The following is a 19,585-nucleotide window of genomic DNA, read 5'->3' on the forward strand; positions in this document are numbered from 1 at the left end:
TCAACTGCACTGTTCTCGAGTTTCGTATGTATTTTAAATTTAACTCAGTATTCTGAAACAATAACTAACTCATTTCCATTGTTCCTTTGTTCCAACCTTTAAACCCTCTTTTCCAAATCAATTCACTAAAATCTAGTTTTCTACCTTAAGTAGACCATTTTGACCAACGGTTTAAAAAAACAAAAATCAAACAAACGAATTTTAGCTCACAAGCTATACCAAAATTTAAAAAGAAAATAAGTTGTCTCCTACCTATGGTTGTAATAACAGTGCCAGCAAAGAAGAAGGAACTTCCCAAGTCCCAGTGACTGATTTGATTGGAGGTGTTTCCTAACGGTATAATCCCTGCATTTATTGCTGCCACTATTTGCTGCAAGTTAAAAAAAAAAAAAAAAAAAAATTATCAGTACACATAAATCACACGAAGACGTCAAATAGCATATATTCCACCCCAGATGACTAATTAGAGAATCAACTGCTTTTTCATTTAAAGTATACAATATAGATTAAAACTTTATACTAAAAAATGTAACAAGTTAAATTATATTTGATAGCAAGTGAAGGGATCTGCTGATCTTAGTATATCAATATGCATTCATATCATTATCCATTCATATACTTAGTAATTAACAACTAAATATAGCAATTTTTTTTTTAGTAAACACCACAGAGTTAAAATATCAGATGGCAAACGACAACTTCAATGATATATAATAGCTTCACCAAAAACAGAGGTATTTCCAAAGTGCTAATCATTTCTAATGTTAAACGTGCAGCCAAGCTGGGCGGCGCATACGGTGGAAAGTACATATCAATAAGACCCAGCAAAGCAGGCTAAGATGAGAAGGAAAAGGCAACAGCAATTCACTACCAAACTTAAATCAGTCCATTTATGTCTATATTCTTAGACTCTTTACAGATGTTTACAAATTCTATGACCATGAGTGCCTCTAAAGACCCGTAGATGACAGTCAACAATATTCACAGAGAGAGAGTAGGGTCTAGCTGCTGCCTTGAGTAGGACTGAGAGAGAGACGACATTAAAATCCCTTCTTCAGTCATCAGATGTTGGAGAGGGCAGGGGGCGGTCCAGAAGCACAAAACATAGAAGAGAATATGTTAGGTGAAAATGTGCAGTGAAAAAAGGACATACAGATTGTAGCAAAAGATGTTTCTGCTGGAAATATAGTTTTAGAACTCTTCATCACTTAATGTCCAGATTTTAAAATTGGAAGGAACTTCATGTGATAGGCAAGGAAATTAAAGACCACGAGAGGTAAAGTTACTTGTTTAAGGTTATATAGTTGACTGGTGAGTGGCCAAAAACTACTCTGTGAAAATGGAGGCACCACCCAAGGAAGTTACTGTCAGATAGGAAAAGAGCAGGCAATCCAGGGCTGAAATGCAGTATAAAACCTCATGCATCTGATCTGTGCTAATCTACACATGAAAACTTCAACAGTTGTGTGTAAAGTTAATTGAATTGTAATGCTTTTATTTACTTTAACAGTGATATATGTTCATTATTTAAAAAAAAAAAAAAGGAAAACATAGAAAAGCATAAAGAGGATAATAAAATCATTTGCAATTCCAGAATCCAGAGATAATCACTATAAATGTATTAAGATATCTACCCCTGGCATTTTGTTATACTTTTTACATAGTTACTTTTATGAAATTTATAATATTAAATGCATTCTCTATTCTTACTTAGCATTCTCTGTATACAGTTTTTTCCTGTCATTACCATATTTACTTAATCACTGCCCAATATGTAGACATATATGCTATTCTAAAATGTCTTATTTTTTAAAAAGTGGGGCACTGAACAAATTTGTGCATAAATATTTTTCATTTCTGAATATTTCCTCAGGAGAGACTGAGAGAAATAAATTTGCCACATTAAAGATTATGAATATTTTAAAGTGCTTGATTGATATATAGGAGCAAATAGTTACCCAAGAAGGTTACTATAATTTACAATTGCCTCCCAACAATTTATGAATGCATAGCAATACTATTGCCTCTAGTATTAATATTTTATCTTTACTGAATTGATAAAATTGTTTACATTTACATATCCTTTATTGTGAATTAAGCTGAATACTAATGTTTTTTATCATATAGTAAATGCACACAAATATACATATATGCACACATATGCAGAGCACATAATGAACTTAGTTTTGAGATAACTGATTCTCATTATCTGACTCTCTATTGCAACTTTAATATCATATAAGGCAGGTTTCCCTGATTAGGTATCTTTTAAAAATGTTTTTTTTTTGAAGTTACTAACCTATTATTCTTTCATAAACTTTAGAATCATTTAGTTAAATTTATCAAAATTTTTATTTCCACGGGTTTAACATATTTCCATTTCTGGATATATATGAAATCTATAAATTAATTAATAAGAATAAACACTACTGTAATAGTAAAACTTCCCATCAAAGGACATAGTATGAATCTCCATTTATTGAGTCCCGTTTAATATCCTAAAACAGAGTATTTTTATATAGTTCAGATAGGTCTGTAAGGTTATTCTTAGATATTTATTTTCAACTTTAAATTATAACTGCTATTGCTACTATATACACAAATATATATTGCCCATTCGCTGCAGCCCTTATTCTCAAATATTTTATTTCAAAACAACTTTACAATCTCAAAAATTATTGAAAATATCAAGGAGCTTTTGTATATGTGAGTTATAACTATTAAATTTATATATTTGAATTTCTGTTTTTCAAAATGTTTTGATTAATTCATGTAAAAATAACAATAAGCCCATTATGTATTAACATAAGTTATCTAATATTATGAAAAAGAATTATGTTTTCCAAGACAGACATATATTTAAATAGTGAGAAGAGAGACACTGTTTTACAATTTTATAAATCTCTTAAATGTCTGGCTTAATAGAAAACAGTCAGATTCTAATATATGTTTCTGCAATCTACTGGGATAGCACATCACATAGCCTCTAGAAAACACCACTGTACACTCACAGGACAATGAGAGTGAGAAAGGCAAAAACATCTTAGTTTTACTAAGAAAATAGCTTTGACCTCATCAAACCTCTGAGAGGGTCTTGGGACCATATTTTAACAGCCACTTCTCTATACTTAGTTCATATTATTTCTTTTATTTTGTTTGATTTTGTTTTCTACCTGGAAACCCAAAACAAGCAAGCTTATAGTTTATAAATAATGACATTTTATCTCTGCATCTTTCAATGGCTACGTTTGATTATTTTTCATCTCTCATTACACTAGCCAGTATTTCCAAAGCAATGTTAAATAAAAACAATAAGAGCAGACTTCTGTGTTTTCTGTCACATAAAATCCTCAATGGCTTCAGTGTTTTATCATTAAACATACTGACTGTTGGCGAGAAAATGGATTATGAGAGAAAGAAAATAAAAAAGACAGATAAATAAAACTTAAAAATCTAAAAATGGTCTTTGGAAATATCTTACAATAGGAATAAACATACATGGGATGTGCACACACACATTGTAAGCACAGGCTCGGTGATCGCTAGCTTTGTAACTCCCAGGAAAAACTAATGCTTCCAGTAAAAATCAAGGAATGGGAGTATTGAGATTTAGACACATTACAATTGCTTCCAAAGAATATTTTTGTATATTACAGACATTTCTTCAACACATTCATTTATTCAAAAATATGTATCAATTCTTTATGGTGTTAAGCAATGGGGAAGCAAGAGAAGTAAAAATAAAAATATGGGTGACACAGAGGAGAAAAGATAAGGCACATCTTTAGACTCCACGCCAGTAACTAAAATTAATTATTTTATTGACTAGAAGCAAGTTAATTCCTCCAACAATTGACTTAATATATCTTTCATGGCCAGCACACTCATTTTAGTCCATTCTTTTGCTTGTCAATGATGAGATGCAACATTACCCAGACACTTGGAAAAGGTCCACAAATTATTTAAATGCAAAAGAAGCAAATGTGGACTTAGAAACAGTAATGTCTGGCAATGTGTGGGTTGTAAATAGTTATCACAGAGCTGTAATTATTGCAACAGAGGCTTGAGATGGAACTGGGAACATGTCAAATCATTATGAGAATGAGTCTACCATGAGGTCCTTTTTTTTTGGAATATTCTTGTAAATGTTTTCTATATTTTTGTACAAGGGCTCTTGGTCAACATCCACAGGAAACTGAATGCCCTTGGCAAATGCACTGACAGAGATCTAAAAGTCTGTAATTTCAACATTAATTTGGGCCATCAGGGCCATTAACAGATGCCTTCATGAGAACTGTTTCTGTAAGGGTCATATTATGCAATTAAAGTAACAAACACTTCATCAATAATAAAAATTCACTTTTCCATTAAAGACAACTTTTGTAGACAGTCAGTCATGCTGACAACTTATGAATAAGTTGAATTGTTTAGGTTAAGGTAAAGGGAATGTGCGTCCTATGCATTTAATTGTAACATGATTATCTGAAGTATTGACTAAGGAAGGGCTTGCAAACTTAAACTCTACAATAGAAATAGTATGAGATAAGCTTGATTGGATTCACATTCATTTTTCCTCTTCGGTTTATAGGCAATCGTACAGTGTGCACTAAGGAAACGAAATTAAATACATGGTTCTAGTCAAGACTATGAGCTTGAACTTAAGAAATAGAGCTCGAAAAGGCTCATACTCAGAGATGATAGAGGTAATTACTCATAAAATTATGAAAAATCTTAGTTTCCATGACAATGATGGCTTTACAAATCAAAGTTCACCACGTTCTACTGTGTATTTGCGCATTCTTGAATTGTAAGAAGTTTGTCTGGCAGTTCATCTGGCATTTTGAAACTATAATCAGCCTGAACACCAAACACTGATAAGATACTTATTTGTAGTCATATGAAATTAGCACAGCCTTGGAACTCAAGGCAATCACTGACAGTCATAAAAACGCCCCTGAGAGTCCAATTCCCAGGAACAACTTTTTTGTTCATGTAAAGTATTTGACTAGCCATTTTTTTCATTGAAGGGAAAGCAACCCCAGGGAAGGCCTGAACAATACAGTTTTCAGAGTAGGTTATATTGTGGATCTTAAAATGTAAGTGACACCAGAAGTTCTGATTTCACTTGTTCTTCCTTTCCTCAGATGCTCAGATGCTCACGTTTACCAAAACAATACAGAATGTTCTGACTGCCTTCCACAAATTCCTCCTCTGTTAATTTCACAATCAGGATTTCATTAAATTATGTTATCATACCTATAATCCTAAAAGTAGAGTCACAATAATTTGAAAATTTTCAGTGATATAAAAATTCGAAACTGCTGGTACAAGGTGTTAACACCTAATTGGGTTATAACAATGATGTATATGCAACTGGTTCGATGACCACTGTTTTTAACTAGATATTTGATTGATCTTTATTCCTCCTTTGAAAAGGGACAGCATTTCCAATAAATTGGTATAATGGCCAAATCCAGTTATAATTATCCTGAAATCTGTATAATTACACAGTTTCTAGAAGAGTAACATAAGTAACAAAAGTATTCTCTTGCCAAATTTCTGTAAGGCACGATTATATATCTTTCTTTTTTCTTTTTTTGCCATTATTTCCTTGGGGAAACTAATTTTACCCTGAGAGGAGGGTAGTTTTAGGGAAGGAATCAAATCACATATTCAGAACGCTGCATCTGACCTCTTCAACCAGGTAAGCAAGATCATTGTGGAAGACTTAAAGAATTCATAACGAGACAAGCAAAATAATAAATGGGGCCCTCACTGCTAAAGGCTTTGTGAGAAGATACAATGGTAGGTAACATTATTCTTTACTGTTACACCACAAAAACGATCTTCATCGACCAATAACATGCAGCAATGTACGAGTACTGTTGCCAAAGGCGGAGGGATCCTTAAGCATCATCCTTAATGTTCTGTCTATGTGTCAACACCATGATTACCTAATGCCAGATGATGAGAACTGCTTTGAAAGGTCCTGCCAATAAAACCACAGGGTATCTCAAAATGGCCTTTACTCTTAAGGCTAAGAATTCACACACAGCACTGGGGGAGCCTAAGCAACCTTGATTGGCATATTTTAACCAATCAGGTGTCACATTTTCTTATCCATTTCTCAGTGTGTCGGGTTTTTTTCTCTCTTTATTGGCTCTATCAGTCTGAAATGTTATTTATAGACATCATTTGCACCAGAAGCTTCTCCTCTAATGTCAGTGACAGGTAGTCTTCATCACACGGTCTGCTTCTTGGACCATTACACATATCAAATTAGGTTTAGCCGAGAAGCAGCATTCTAAGGCTTTATTGTAACCTTACATACAAAGGCATCCCACGGCATAACCTTTGTACCACTGGGGAAAATCCCCAGAAACCAAACTCATAGTCTTCATCTTTTTGTCCTTTCATGGTATCCTGGAAACTAAAGCAGTGCCATTAGCTTCTTTGCACGAGGTAATATTTCTGTGAGAGTACCACTTGGGACCATGGACAATCCAGCAAGGGAGCGAACAACTTCTTGAAAGCCACACCATATTGGCATGTAATTCCACCAGAATCTTCCAGTACAGCTCTCAGCTAATGATAATACTAGGTTGAACCATATAAAATTGCCAATATCCAAGCACTTTTTAGCCTACAAAAGGACAACTTTATATTAGCATGCAAAAGAATGTACTTATGTTTTCATGACTAGTGTGTTAAACATTCTAAATTTCATTGCCGTGTGATATTACTGCAGCATTAAAGCTAATTCCCATAAGCAGGAGCCTGTGAATAACAAATCAATCTATTATAATTGTATAGTTCTACTGTGAAGTATATATACTTGTTAGTTTAAGAAAAACCCTATACATCTGAGAATGCTATTCTGAGAAAACATGGACTAATTGTTGAATTCTTATTGAATATTCAAGTTGTGTCCAATTTTGCGTATATCTGATAAATCAAGGGATATTATCTAATATTTAATATGATTACATTTTGCAGAAATAAATTTGTATATTCACCATTTCAAATGGTGAATATACAAATATCAAATATCCCATACTAATATACATTTGAGCCTCCAATTTGATAAATGAACTTGAGACGCATTACATGTAACTTAGCTTTTCAGTAATTCTATAGCTATATAAAGATGGCACTTGTTTTTTTGGTTTTGATTTTTTTTTCCTTTTGGTCAAGAAAAACAGAGACATCTACATAAATCCAAAAAAGAGAAATCCCACAATTATATTGCATATAATTGGACCGTTAAATGGACTGTTAACAGTTAAATGGACTGTTGTAAGTATTGGCAAAGGTTAGATTTTCTAAATCTAACATCAATAATCTTTTTCTTTAAAAAAAATATATTTCTGCTTTCATGTAGAGAAAAAAAGATGGAGTAGTACATTTGCATATTTTATACAGAACACAGGTGATTAAATCATTCTATCTTTAGAGTCTGGTAAAGAAGCAAGTTTTCAAGGTTTTCCCAGAGTATATCTTTTAAGTGAGCAAAGCAATATGCTATCATGTTTTTAATCTATTGTTTTTGTTGGAAACAATTTGAATCAAAAAACTATTTCATGGTTTCTTAAAAAGGCTTTCAGAGTCCTTGAATGTGTTTCCAAGGAATGTATGACCTCAGTTGAACCACACATTAATTAGAAAATCTTACAAAGAAGAATCCTTAAAAATAATAATAATAATAATTCTTATACCTTAAAAAGGGTAGCATTTCCTTTTTAGCAGTTTATTCACACCAGACCTTCGAAAGCACCTCAAAAAGTATATACAGTATCTCCATTACCTGCTCGTGTCTTTCCTTCTATTTAGAAGTTATCCCATTGCATGTCAAAGCTATTTTTATACAGGCTAATGAAGTGTACAGCTCTTTTCTTGTTCTTTTGAAAGTGTAAATTTATTTCCTATTAGTAGAAACAAAAGCTTAAAATCCAAAGTAGGGAACCACTGAGAGCTGGTTGGAGGGGATGTCATCAACAGGGTCGGAAGCAAGTGTCCTGCTGGGCATTAGGGCTGTCTCCCCTGGTTATAAACACTTTGGAAGATTTTTTTTAATCACAAAAGTTCAGTCCTTGTCTGATATATAAATTTTATTATTGGACATTTGGAAAAATAAGAATGAAAAAAATCACTCACAGTCCATCAAATAGTTTTCTGCAACATACGTATACTCCATTTTTTGTTTTGTTAATAGTTATAATCATTAAATCTGCTTTCAACTATTTTCATAGGACAAGCATGTTTCATATAACAAGGCATTTCGAAGTCATCAATATCTCACTTCACAGTCATCAATATCTGTCTAAATAGATACATGTAACATAATTTACATAACCATTTCTTGATCATTGAATGGACTTGTATAACAGCATCCAAGTGCAGTGAGCATCGAAGTTGTTACAGAGATGATTTATGTATCAGACAAGGACTGAACTTGAAACACTGAAATTCTGTTATTCTTTGAGCCCTGCATGAAATGACACTGGTGCAGAAAGGATAAAACGTAGTGAAGACCCATGAGCCCCTGCAACACCGAAGGAGCCAGACCAATGCATGTGAAGGCCCCACACTGCATTCTGCATTTCCCCAGCTGTACACGTTTTCATGAGTTTTCCTAGATTCCATATTATTGTATGGTGCATTAATATTCTGTCAGAATATTAATCTCCGTCTATCTTTCTGGACCCCTTCCACTTCAGCATAAGTCAGGGGAAAAGATGAATACAAGAAAAATATGGTGAGAGGAGGTAGAATCAGAAAGAAACAAAAGGGCAGACACAAGGGAAAAAGATAAAGGTTGCTTAGATAACAAAGAAGAGACAGTTCTAGAAGAATAAAATAGGAACTTAATACAATGTACAGTCACTCTCTCTAGGAAGTTCTTTGAAAAGAAGGTGTCCTTAAAATAGGATTTGTGTAGGCAGAAGACTGAGATCAAGGAGACAGAGCATCGAAGATAAAATTTTTATACCATTTTGCCTAAAGCCTACCACATTAACCAGCATTTATTCATGCACTGTTTTTAATGCCTGAAGTTCTAAACTGATGAGGAAACAAATAGCCTAAAATGGAACAAAGGGAGTTTTACTATGTCAATTACATGCATCCATAGAATTCCCAAATTTGGAGATTCTGTTGACTTTCTTAATAGAATGTCACTGATCTCTACTCATTTGATTTCCCACTACACTGAGGCCTATACTTCCATAACAGATACAAGTTTAAATAGATTTTATAGGTTTTAAAAACAAATGATTTTTTTTCCTGTCCTAAAAATGACTTTTTTCCCGTTCTTCCTGAATATGTAACAGATCATAACAAAGATTGAAAATCTCAGGTTCTGTATGCACACACTACCAACAAAGTGGCCAGTTAACCCAATTTGTATTTGAATACATCAACCTTCCCACAACCCAAATTAGTCATCAATAGGGCCAAATGTCACAAGACTATAATATTCCAAAAATATTCTGATAGACAGTTTCTCTGTCTCAGGCCCTATAAAATGTATGTGCTTCTCACTTCCTCTGCATTGACGCATTGCCATTAAATAAGCCTACAATAAATTTCTGTGCTTTCTGGTTCCAGGTAAAATTTCTTACTACACTGTAGAGTAAATTTACTAATGACTTACTAACATTACACAGAGAAAAGGAAGTCTTACAAACTGTGTAATATGTTTATATTTCTTGGTTCAATGTCACTAAATCAAGACAGCAAAAATAGTATGTGAATAACTTCCCGAAATGTAGTGATTCACACTCCTCCTGTCTTAGCTTTTCTCCAAGTTTCCCCCGTCTTTCTCAATTACACACCCATACACTCACCAGTTATAGTAAATACTAAATTGGTTGAAATCCATTTCGTTGAGAAACAGGAACCTGACAGAATTTCTTAAGACTTTTTCAAGCCAACTGGAATGACAGAGCTACTCTTTGACAACTGTCCAGTAGTTATTGCACAAAAATGTAATTAAACCCTTCCCTCAGGCACCTCTCGGGCTGACTTCAGAGTGTCACACCACAACCATCAGCCCTGAAAACGAGCCTGGCATCTTTCCTCATGTTTTCTACATTAGTCACTCACATATGCTGTATTGTTCATCTTCATTCACACAAGGATACCAGTCCCAAGAGCATTTCAGAGCACAGCAACCTTTGAAAGGGAAGATGCCCCCAAATCTACATGAGAAGCATGAGACCTGAGGGTCTTTTCTGCTCAGAGGCCCAGAATACAAAGACACTATTGCCAGGGCAGACTTTAATCGAGATAGGTCTAAAGCCCGGAGAAGCAACAGGTTGGGCCAAACGTCCTTAGTGATCTTCACCGCTCCTTTCCTCAGGTCCCCTCAAACGAAGAAATGTGTTTATGCTGATGGAACACGCAGAATATGTTTAAACTGGGCAGGGAGAGAGAAGAATGAGAAGTCACAGTAAAGCAATATGGAGTCTCTTGAGGGTCCAGAGGAAGGATGGAGAAGGAAGAGTATTAGCATCAGGAGATGACTGAATACATTTGAATCTCACTCACTTTTTCTTTTTAATCACTGACTGTGCATGTACTGGGTGTCCTCTAGATAGCTACCTCTCTTTAAATAACTATTTGGAACCAGAAGTGTAAGACCTGAGGTGTTTCACCAGCTCATAAAAATAACCCTGTGACCATTATCAATATGGTATCACGTAACAGAAACCAGATGCATATCATTTATATTTCACAAATGCTGAGGCATAGAGAGGTTAAATGGATCACTAGTTCACAATAAGTAAAAATAATAAAAACAAAATGAAGACAATAAGTAAAAACAATAAAAATAATTTAAAAATTTTTTTATTGTTTCAGCGTCAGGTCTTGGTGTATAGTTGTATTATAGCTTTGGTTGCCTAGCTTTGGACATAGTTATCATTTATAATATTTCTATGGGAAAATACATTAAAGGTTTCAAGCATTAAATACATTTCTAAGTGAATTTTTTTTAAAAGAATCCATTCATAAGTTTGAAGCTGGTTGAACGAACATCCTGTCTATTTTATCCACAGGTGTATAATGCATCCCAAATGGTCATCAGACCTTCTCTTTTATGATTGTATCACTTACGGCCTATGTGTTTAGAGTAATGCTAACTGCTCAAGAATTATTTGTGTCATGTTTTGTGCTTTCTGATTTCTAAGTATACATAAAACCACTATCATGAATATATAGAATAGACTACCAACTGCATAGTACAGATCATAGTAAAGAGAGTAAGATTTTGCAGTAACATTTGACATAGATAATCGCTCCCACTTATAACATGTCTTCACTTGCCTCATAGAACACCATGCTCTCTAGTTTTCCTCCAATCTCCCTGACTGCTGGCTCATGCCCCTCACTTTTGAGCCCCTGGTTCTGTTCCTCTCCATCCATCCATACTCTTGGGTGATTTCATTTAGACTCAAGGCTTTAAATATCACCTATATACTGATTACTCCTAGATGTATTCTTCACCCTGGACCACTCCTGTGCTTGGGTGTCTGAAAGGCAATTCAAACCAACCATATCCCAAATCGAACTCCTGAGCTCCTCCCTGAGACCTGCTCCATCTTACTTTTTTCCTATCTCATTAACTGGAAATTTTACCAGTTCTTCAGGTCCAAAACCTATGAATCATCATTGACTTCTTTCTCTCAAACCTCACATCAAAACTGTTAGCTTTCCCTTTGAAATATCCCAAGTTGATCACAGTTCATCACATTCACTACTTCTGTCCTCATCCAAACCACCACCATCTCCCCCTGGGTTCTTGCAGTGGATCCCAACTTTGTCCACCTGTACACTACTCCTCACAGGATAATCACAGAGATCCCTTTAAGTTGTAAGTGAGATCATGCCCCTTCTCCACGCAAAGTCCTTCAATGGTCCTATAAGCTACTCCAAGGAAAATCCAAGATCCCTTACACTAATTTACAAGGCCCTACAGCATCTAAGCCCGTTACTTCTCTAGTCTTTTTTCATATAAATTTACCTTTCATTCATTCCTTCTAACTATGTGGCTTCTCTGCCAAGAACATGCCTGCTTCCGGGCCTTTGCACTCACTCTCCCCTCTACCTGGAATGCCTTCCCCCAGTTATTCACATGTATATCCATAGCGGACCATTTACAGACATGCCTTGCTTTATTGCACTTTATTTTATTGCACTTCACAGATACTGCATTTTATTTTTTTTAAATTGAAGGTTTGTGGCAACCCTGTGTCAAGCAGGTCTTTTGGTGCCGTTTTTTCAACATGCTCATTTAGTGTCTCTGTGTCACATATTGGTATTCCTCACAATATTTCAAACTTTTTCATTATTACTGTATTTGTTATGGTGATGGCGATCTGTGTTCAGTGATCTTGGACGGTACTATTGTAATTGTTTTGGGGCACTGTGAACCACATCCAGAAAACAATGGATAAATGTTGTGTGTGTTCTGATTGCTCTAGCGGCCAGTAGTGCTCCTTTCTCCCCCTCTCCTCTGGCCTCCCTGTTCCCTGAGACACAACAACATTGCAATTAGTCCAATTAATAACCCACAATGGCCTCAAAGTGTTCAAGTGAAAGAAAGACTCACGCATCTCTCACTTTAAGTCAAAAGCTAGAAATGATTAAGCTCACTGAGAAGGCATGTCAACAGCCAAGACAGGCCAAAAGCGAGGCTCTTCGTGTCAAACAGTCTGCCAAGTTGTGAATACAAAGGAAAAATTCTTGAAGGAAATTGAAAGTGCTACCCCAGTGAATACACAAATGATTAAGAAAGCAAAACAGCCGTATTGCTGATATGAAGAGTTTCAGTGCTCTGTATAAAAGATCATACCAGTGACAGCATTCCCGTAAGCCAAAGCCTAATCAAGCGAAAGGCCCTAACTCTTCTAAATTCTGTGAAGCCTGACAGAGGTAAGCAAGCTGCAGAAGAAACGTTTGAAGCTGGCAGAGTTTGGGTCAGGAGAGTTATGAAAGAAGCTGTCTCCATAACATGAAAGTACAAAGTGAAGCAGCAAATGCTGATGTAGAAGCAGCAGCCAGTTACCCAGAAGATTCAGCTAAGATAATTTATGAGGATAGCTGCACTAAACATCAGACTTTCAGCCTTCTATTGGAAGAAGATGTCATCTAGAACTTTCATTGCTAGAGAGAAGTCAATGCCTGGCTTCAAAGCCTCAAAGGACAGGCTGACTCTCTTGTTAGAGGCTAATGCAGCTGGTGACTTTAAGTTGAAGCCAATGCTCATTTACCATCTGAAAACCCTCTGCCTGTGCTCTATACGTGGAATAAAAAAAGCCTAGATGACAGCACATCTGTTTACAACATGGTTTACTGAATATTTTAAGTCACTGCTGCAATCTACTGTTCAGAAAAAAAGATTTCTTTCAAAATATCGTTGCTCATTGAGAATGCACCTGGTCACCCAAGAGCTCTGATGAAGATGTACAATGAGATTAATGTTGTTTTCATGTCTGCTAAGACAGCATCCATTCTGCAGCCCATGGATCAAGGAATAATTTTTACATTCAAGTCTTATTATTTAAGAAATGAAAGACAGTTCGGGGAATATAATCAATAATGTAAAAATTTTGCTGGGTGTCTGATGGGCACTTGTCTTATTAGGGAGACCATTTCACGGACTGTGTAGATGCCTGACCACCACACTGTACACCTGAAGCTGAAGCTAAATAACATTAAATGTCAAATGTAATCAAATATATACATATATATTCACGGGATATGGAATAAAGCATAGGGAATTGAATCAATGGAATTGTAACAGTTATATACGATGTCAGAGGTGTGTTATCACTTTATGAGGGGTTTAAATGTTCAAATATTACATTGTTTTGTATACCTGAAACTAATTTTTAAAAAGAGAGAAAGAAATACATGTCATAACGCTATTGCAGCTATGGATAGTGATTCCTGTGATGGATCTGGGCAAAGTAAATTCAAAATGTTTCAAAAAGGATTCGCTGTTGTAGATGTCATTAAAAACATTCACGGTTCATGAGCAGAGGTCACAATATCAACATTAACAGGAATTCGGAAGAAGGTGATTCCAACCCTCATAGATGACTTTGAAGGGTTCAAGACTTCAGTGGAGGAAGTAACTGCAGAAGTGGTGGAAATAGCAAGAGAACTAGAATTAGAAATGGAACCTGAAGATGTGACTGAATTGCTGCAATCTCATGATAAAATTTGAATGGATTAGGAGTTGCTTCTTATGGATGAGCAAATAAAGTGGTTTCTTGAGATAGAACCTACTCCTGGTGAAGATACTGTGAAGATTGTTAAAATGATAACAAAGAATTTGGAATATTACATAAACTTAGTTGAAAAAGCAGCATCAGCAGCATTTGAGAGGATTGACTCCAACTTTGAAAGAAGTCCAACTGTGGCTAAAATGCTATCAAACAGCACCGCAAGCTATAGAGAAAGCTTTCATGAAAGGAAGAGTCAATCAATATGGAAAAAAAGACAACTTCATTGTCTTATTTTAAGAAATTGCCACAGCGACGCCAACCGTCAGCAACCATCACCCTGATCAGTCAGCAGCCATCAACACTGATTAAAAACATTCAAAAACCTTTCACCAGCAAAAAGATGACAACTCACTGAAGGTTCAGAGGATATTTAGCTTTTTTTTTTTAGCAATCAAGTATTTTCTAATTAAAATATGTACATTTTTTGAGACATAATGCTATTGCACATTTAATAGACTATAGTATAGTGTAAACATTACTTTTATATGCACTGGGAAACCAAAAAACTTGTGTGACTTGCTTTACTATAATATTCGCTTTATTGTGGTGGCCTGGAACCCAGCCAGCACTATCTCCGAGGTATGCCTGTATTATCTTTCAGATCACTGTAGTCCTTCCCATCGTTCAGCACAGCATGACTGGAAGAAAACTCCCAGCCCCAGGCTTCTCCCTGGGAAGGGAAAGAGTTGGAACGTGCATCTAATGTTCTGAGTTTTTGGGGTGCTGCCCAAGGGACTACTTTCTGTCTTGCCTGTCTCAGAGCACTGATGGGACCCAGCACACTCTAGATGCCTGGGAAATACTGAGAACAAAAGTGAGCGGGGCAGTTTGCCTCTGCACCAGAGGCCCCATGGTACAGCAGACAGAGGCTGACAGAATTTGGTGACCTCTCTCTCAGGGGGAAAAAGAAGTGTGGAGTATGCATCCAACATTCTGGTTTTTTGGAGGACTACCCAGAGGAATGGTGTCTGTCTTGCCCAACTCAGAGTGCTGACGGGGATGCAGTATACTCTAGAAACCTGGAGACCACTGAGAATAAGAGAGACCTGAGTGGCTTCTAGCAGATACACAAAACGTGCAGTACTGCAGACAGACACCAGAGGTAGCAAGAGATTACAAGCGCCTGAAAAAAGAAACTGGCAAATCCATCTAATTGGGAAGTCACAAATCCAGAGGAATCAAATCTACAGAAAAAGGTCTGAGAGGCTTTTCAAGCTGGGCTGATTGGTGAAAGTCTTTCCCTGTACATAGTCTGCAAAGATTGAGAAACGTGGTTGTTTTTTAAAATGGATGGATCACAACACAAAGTTACAAGGCACACAAAGAAACAAGGAAGCATGGCTCAATCTAAGGAACAAAATAAATCTCTAGAAACAAAGATATGATATCTACTTCTACTCATGAGGTTTTAAGGGATGATTAAATGGGAAAATAAATGCGGAAAAACACTTTGAAATTTATGAGAATCATATGAATGAAATGTCATTTTAATATATGATCACTGGCTGATTTGCCTACCTCCCTATTTAAACATTGATCTTGGTCCTTGAAGCCACGCCATCATAAAGATTTCTTTTATCAGAAAAAATTATAGTCAAAGAGGAAAAAATAGTTTATTAAAGCCATCAGGTTATAAAGGTGAGTGAAATGACAATAAACAATAAGCAACTTCTGCATTGAAAAACACTGAATAAGCAAAAAAAAAAAAAAAAAAGATTTTTAAGAAGTAAAAATACTCAATCAGCAGTGACTATTAATAAAGCTAAAGTGGATTGCCTGTGTGGGGCAGAAAAAAATTAGGTCATATATTGAGCTCTGTGTGAGGCTATTCCAAAAACAATGTAGCAAAAATGATCAGTTTCCACCTCCATGTTGTCCCCACCTGCCATGACCTTCAAGTTATTTTCACAATTCTGAATAAATCTGGGCAATACTGAACAGTGGGACTATTTTCAAATTAACTCCATCATTGTCCTGAAATTTCAGGGTTTTAGTTGGTTTGGTTTCTTGCCCAATATCAACTGCCTCACTTCAGATGAATCAGATGCTTCAATCAAATAAAGTGATGGGGTAGAGGTGGGAAGACAACAGAAAACAAAACTAACACGTTTTAAGGACTAAATGCTTTACTTGGATTATGTCTTTACTCTTCACAGCAACCCTCGTTCACAGGTATTCCTGCCTCATTGCAGAGAGATCACTGAAAGTGTGGAGAGGAAAATTACTTATTCAAGATGACACTTTCGTTAAAGTACTCAATAGGAGTGTAAACTACATCTATTTGACCCCAAAGGTTAGGCTTTTATCTCTACTCCACGCTACCTCCAAGACAACCTAGAACTCTTCTTCTAAAACCTAAGGAGATTCTTCAAAGATTTTTGGTACCTCTTAGGATTAGGAGGCACAAAGAGAGTGACGTGCAAGTGATCTCATGTAGGAACTGGCAGTGGGGCGGGTGGGACAGTGATATTGTCAGGTTTAGCGTCAATTGGGAAAACGCCCCTATCATCTAACAATAGCAGAGAATTCAGTATATAAGGATGTGAGGAGCTTTTTCAAAATTTAAGTCAAATAGGTGAGATGCAGAAGTGTCTGAATGTGGTAGGAGCTAAATGAGGGTCAGAGAATATTATTAGGTTGGTGCAAAAGTAATCGCAGTATAAAAGGTTAAAAATAATTGCAAAAATCGCAATTATTTTTGCACCAACCTAATAGCTTTGACAGTTTCCAAAAAAACTAGAATAACCACTTGGATGTGTATTCTATAAATAGAGAGGGGTATGAAGGACAGAGGTAACCTTTGGGAATCCACGGCAAGAGGAAATCAAAGAGGAATGGTCTTAGAACAAGAAACTAGATTAAAACCGGTAATAATTTCTTCCCTCGATCTGCTATTCCAAATCATTAAAATGATGTAAAACCAAATTTAAGAAGAAGAACATGCTCAGATGATGACTCACGGATAATTTTCAGTCCAATTTGACTTACATGAGGAAAGAAAAATCGGTTCTATAGGAAAAGGAATACGTCTTCAACTAAAATATTTTCAACAACCAGTCAGATCGCTCTTTGAAAGAAAAATTCGAGGGCTTTCTTCTTGACCAAGATTCTTGGTTTGACTTATGTTTTATGCAAAAGAAATCTCCAACAAAAATATAGCCATCTCCACGGAGCCTAACTGAAACTTTGAAATCATTTTGGGATTAAGTTTTAAAACAAAATGTTTTTCCATAAAGATACTATCCTGCTATTATAGAGTAAATTAAAACTAAATTAGTTTTTATTTGAAAACTCCATTTGTCTGTGCAGTAGTAAATTGCTTTTAGTTGGGGTTTAGAGAAGCACTGACTAATTACTTTCCCATGGCACCTAAACAAGGCAGTTATCAGGGTTATACTTTGACTAAATTAAAGACGTGAATGACAGCCTGTTAACCACGGGGGATGCCCATCTCAAGAGGGTCACAGCGCAAACTCATCTTTTCTATCTTATGATTGTCACTGCCACAATTAATACACTTTGTCTGCCTTATGTTTTCCTCCCATTTGCCACGCAAACTCTCTTGGTAGGCAATGGGCATCTAATCAGGAGGGCCTCCAGCAAGATAAGCCGTGTCCATGGACAAAAGGAAAGCAAGCAGGGAAACACCAGGACAGAAATATGGAACAGAAGAGGATGAGAAGGAACAGTGGGAGGGAGAAGAAACGAAAAGGAGAAGAAAAGATGGCAGAAATAAGGAAAGAGGTAAGACGTGCAGAAAGGAGACAAACTGAGGAAAAGAAGTCGACGCTAAGGAGAAAAGTCGACGAGGGCCCCTATAGGCACATCAGGTCAGCATTGTGATATGAGTTGTCTCCTCAAACTCTGACTCTTTGTTTCCCCGGACGGAGTAACAACTCCTGTGTGCCATTACCTGGATGAGTTCGTCCAGCTCAGTCGAATTGACACAGGAGTGTTCGGAAATGAATGTTTGCTTCTGGATCACGATGGTGGTCCTCTGTGAAATCTCGTGAGGCTGCTCCAATGCTTTGAACACGGTGGCTCCAATGATCAGATAGAGGACGACCACCAGGAAAATCGTGGAGACCGTCTTCCATTTCATAACATTAATGGCTGTGTCACTCTCCACCCGAGAAGCAAGCACAGTGGGTTTTGTGGAAAACGAGAGCCTTGGTTTGGAGTTCTGAGCCGCAGATTTTGGATCCAGCAAGTCAGGTGCCGCCACTGATGACAAGAGAGAATAAGGATTAGGTTGGAGGAGATTAAAGGGGTAATGGTCGGACTCCTTTAAGGGGTCAGCAAAGGTTGACTGAACTCTGCTGGTTCTCCCGGTGGAGAGTCTGGAAACTAAACCAGAAGTGCTCCCGCTAGATTGCATCCAGGACCATATATATGGGTTCAAGGAAAGGGGGCTGGGTCTTAGCTCTCTGCTGCCATTGGGGATCCAGATGGGAGGAAAAAAACAGGAGGTGGACAAAAAAAGTTAAAAAAATAATAATAATAAGGAATGCCTGCGTTCTTCCTAATTAAATTCAAAATTTATATCTGTCTACCATGCTAAACAGCGAAGACTTACTGAACTCCTAAGAGTTGATGACACTAAACCAGATATTTGAGTACTCATGAAGACGGTTCATGGGTTTATTTCTCTTCTCAAGTACTTAACACTCTATAACACAAGCAGTCAATGTTAATAACATTCTCTAGTTTTATTTAAGCATTCATTATAATAAAGGAACTGTATTATGAGTAAATTTGTGACCCAAACATTGTTGCTCAAAAACATTAGAAATTTTCTGGTAAAACACAGTAGTAAATAAACTACTCAATAGCCCAATCATTTTTTTTTTCTCCTCTAAAGTGGGCTTATGATTAAGCATTCTCTACATTTTGTTATTCAATCTCTGACATGTTTATAAAAACAAAAGCATTGCTACCCATTGTGGCACAATCCTAGGTGCAGCCAACACATGACAAGTTCCTGCCGTTTCAACAGTGAATGTTATCGCATACACAAAAATTAAAACCTTGTCTCATACTTTGGACCCTACTGTTCTGTACAAAGATAATTGCTCCATTAGAGTGGATTTATGTGTTCTCTAACAAATTCCCATATACTCTGAGGTGACTCTAAATCCATTTATTATTCATCTCAGCTATTCGAAAATATCATTAATGGATTCCTTTTTAGAAAATACACAAGACATACTATACTTCCGCTTGCTAGGGGGAAAATAAGCCATCTACTACAATATATTTGATTGGAAAGGCAACATTGAACCAAAGGGGTAAGA

The 19,585-nt window shown here is 36.3% G+C and overlaps 1 protein-coding gene across 5 annotated transcripts in view; it reads right to left on the reverse strand.

Annotated features, from left to right (window-relative positions):
- Positions 1-19,585, reverse strand: part of KCNK2 (potassium two pore domain channel subfamily K member 2) — a 164,511-nt gene that overhangs the window by 80,773 nt on the left and 64,153 nt on the right. For all 5 annotated transcript variants that reach the window (XM_019738111.2, XM_019738112.2, XM_019738110.2 and 2 more), the window contains exons 2-3: positions 18,205-18,515; positions 253-370 (exon numbers count right to left, since the gene is read on the reverse strand). In XM_019738111.2, coding sequence (XP_019593670.1) covers positions 253-370; positions 18,205-18,515 — 429 coding nt within the window. The remainder of the gene's footprint in view (positions 1-252; positions 371-18,204; positions 18,516-19,585) is intronic.

Source organism: Rhinolophus sinicus, linkage group LG17 (genome assembly GCF_036562045.2).
Source record: "Rhinolophus sinicus isolate RSC01 linkage group LG17, ASM3656204v1, whole genome shotgun sequence".
Lineage (NCBI taxonomy): Eukaryota > Metazoa > Chordata > Mammalia > Chiroptera > Rhinolophidae > Rhinolophus > Rhinolophus sinicus.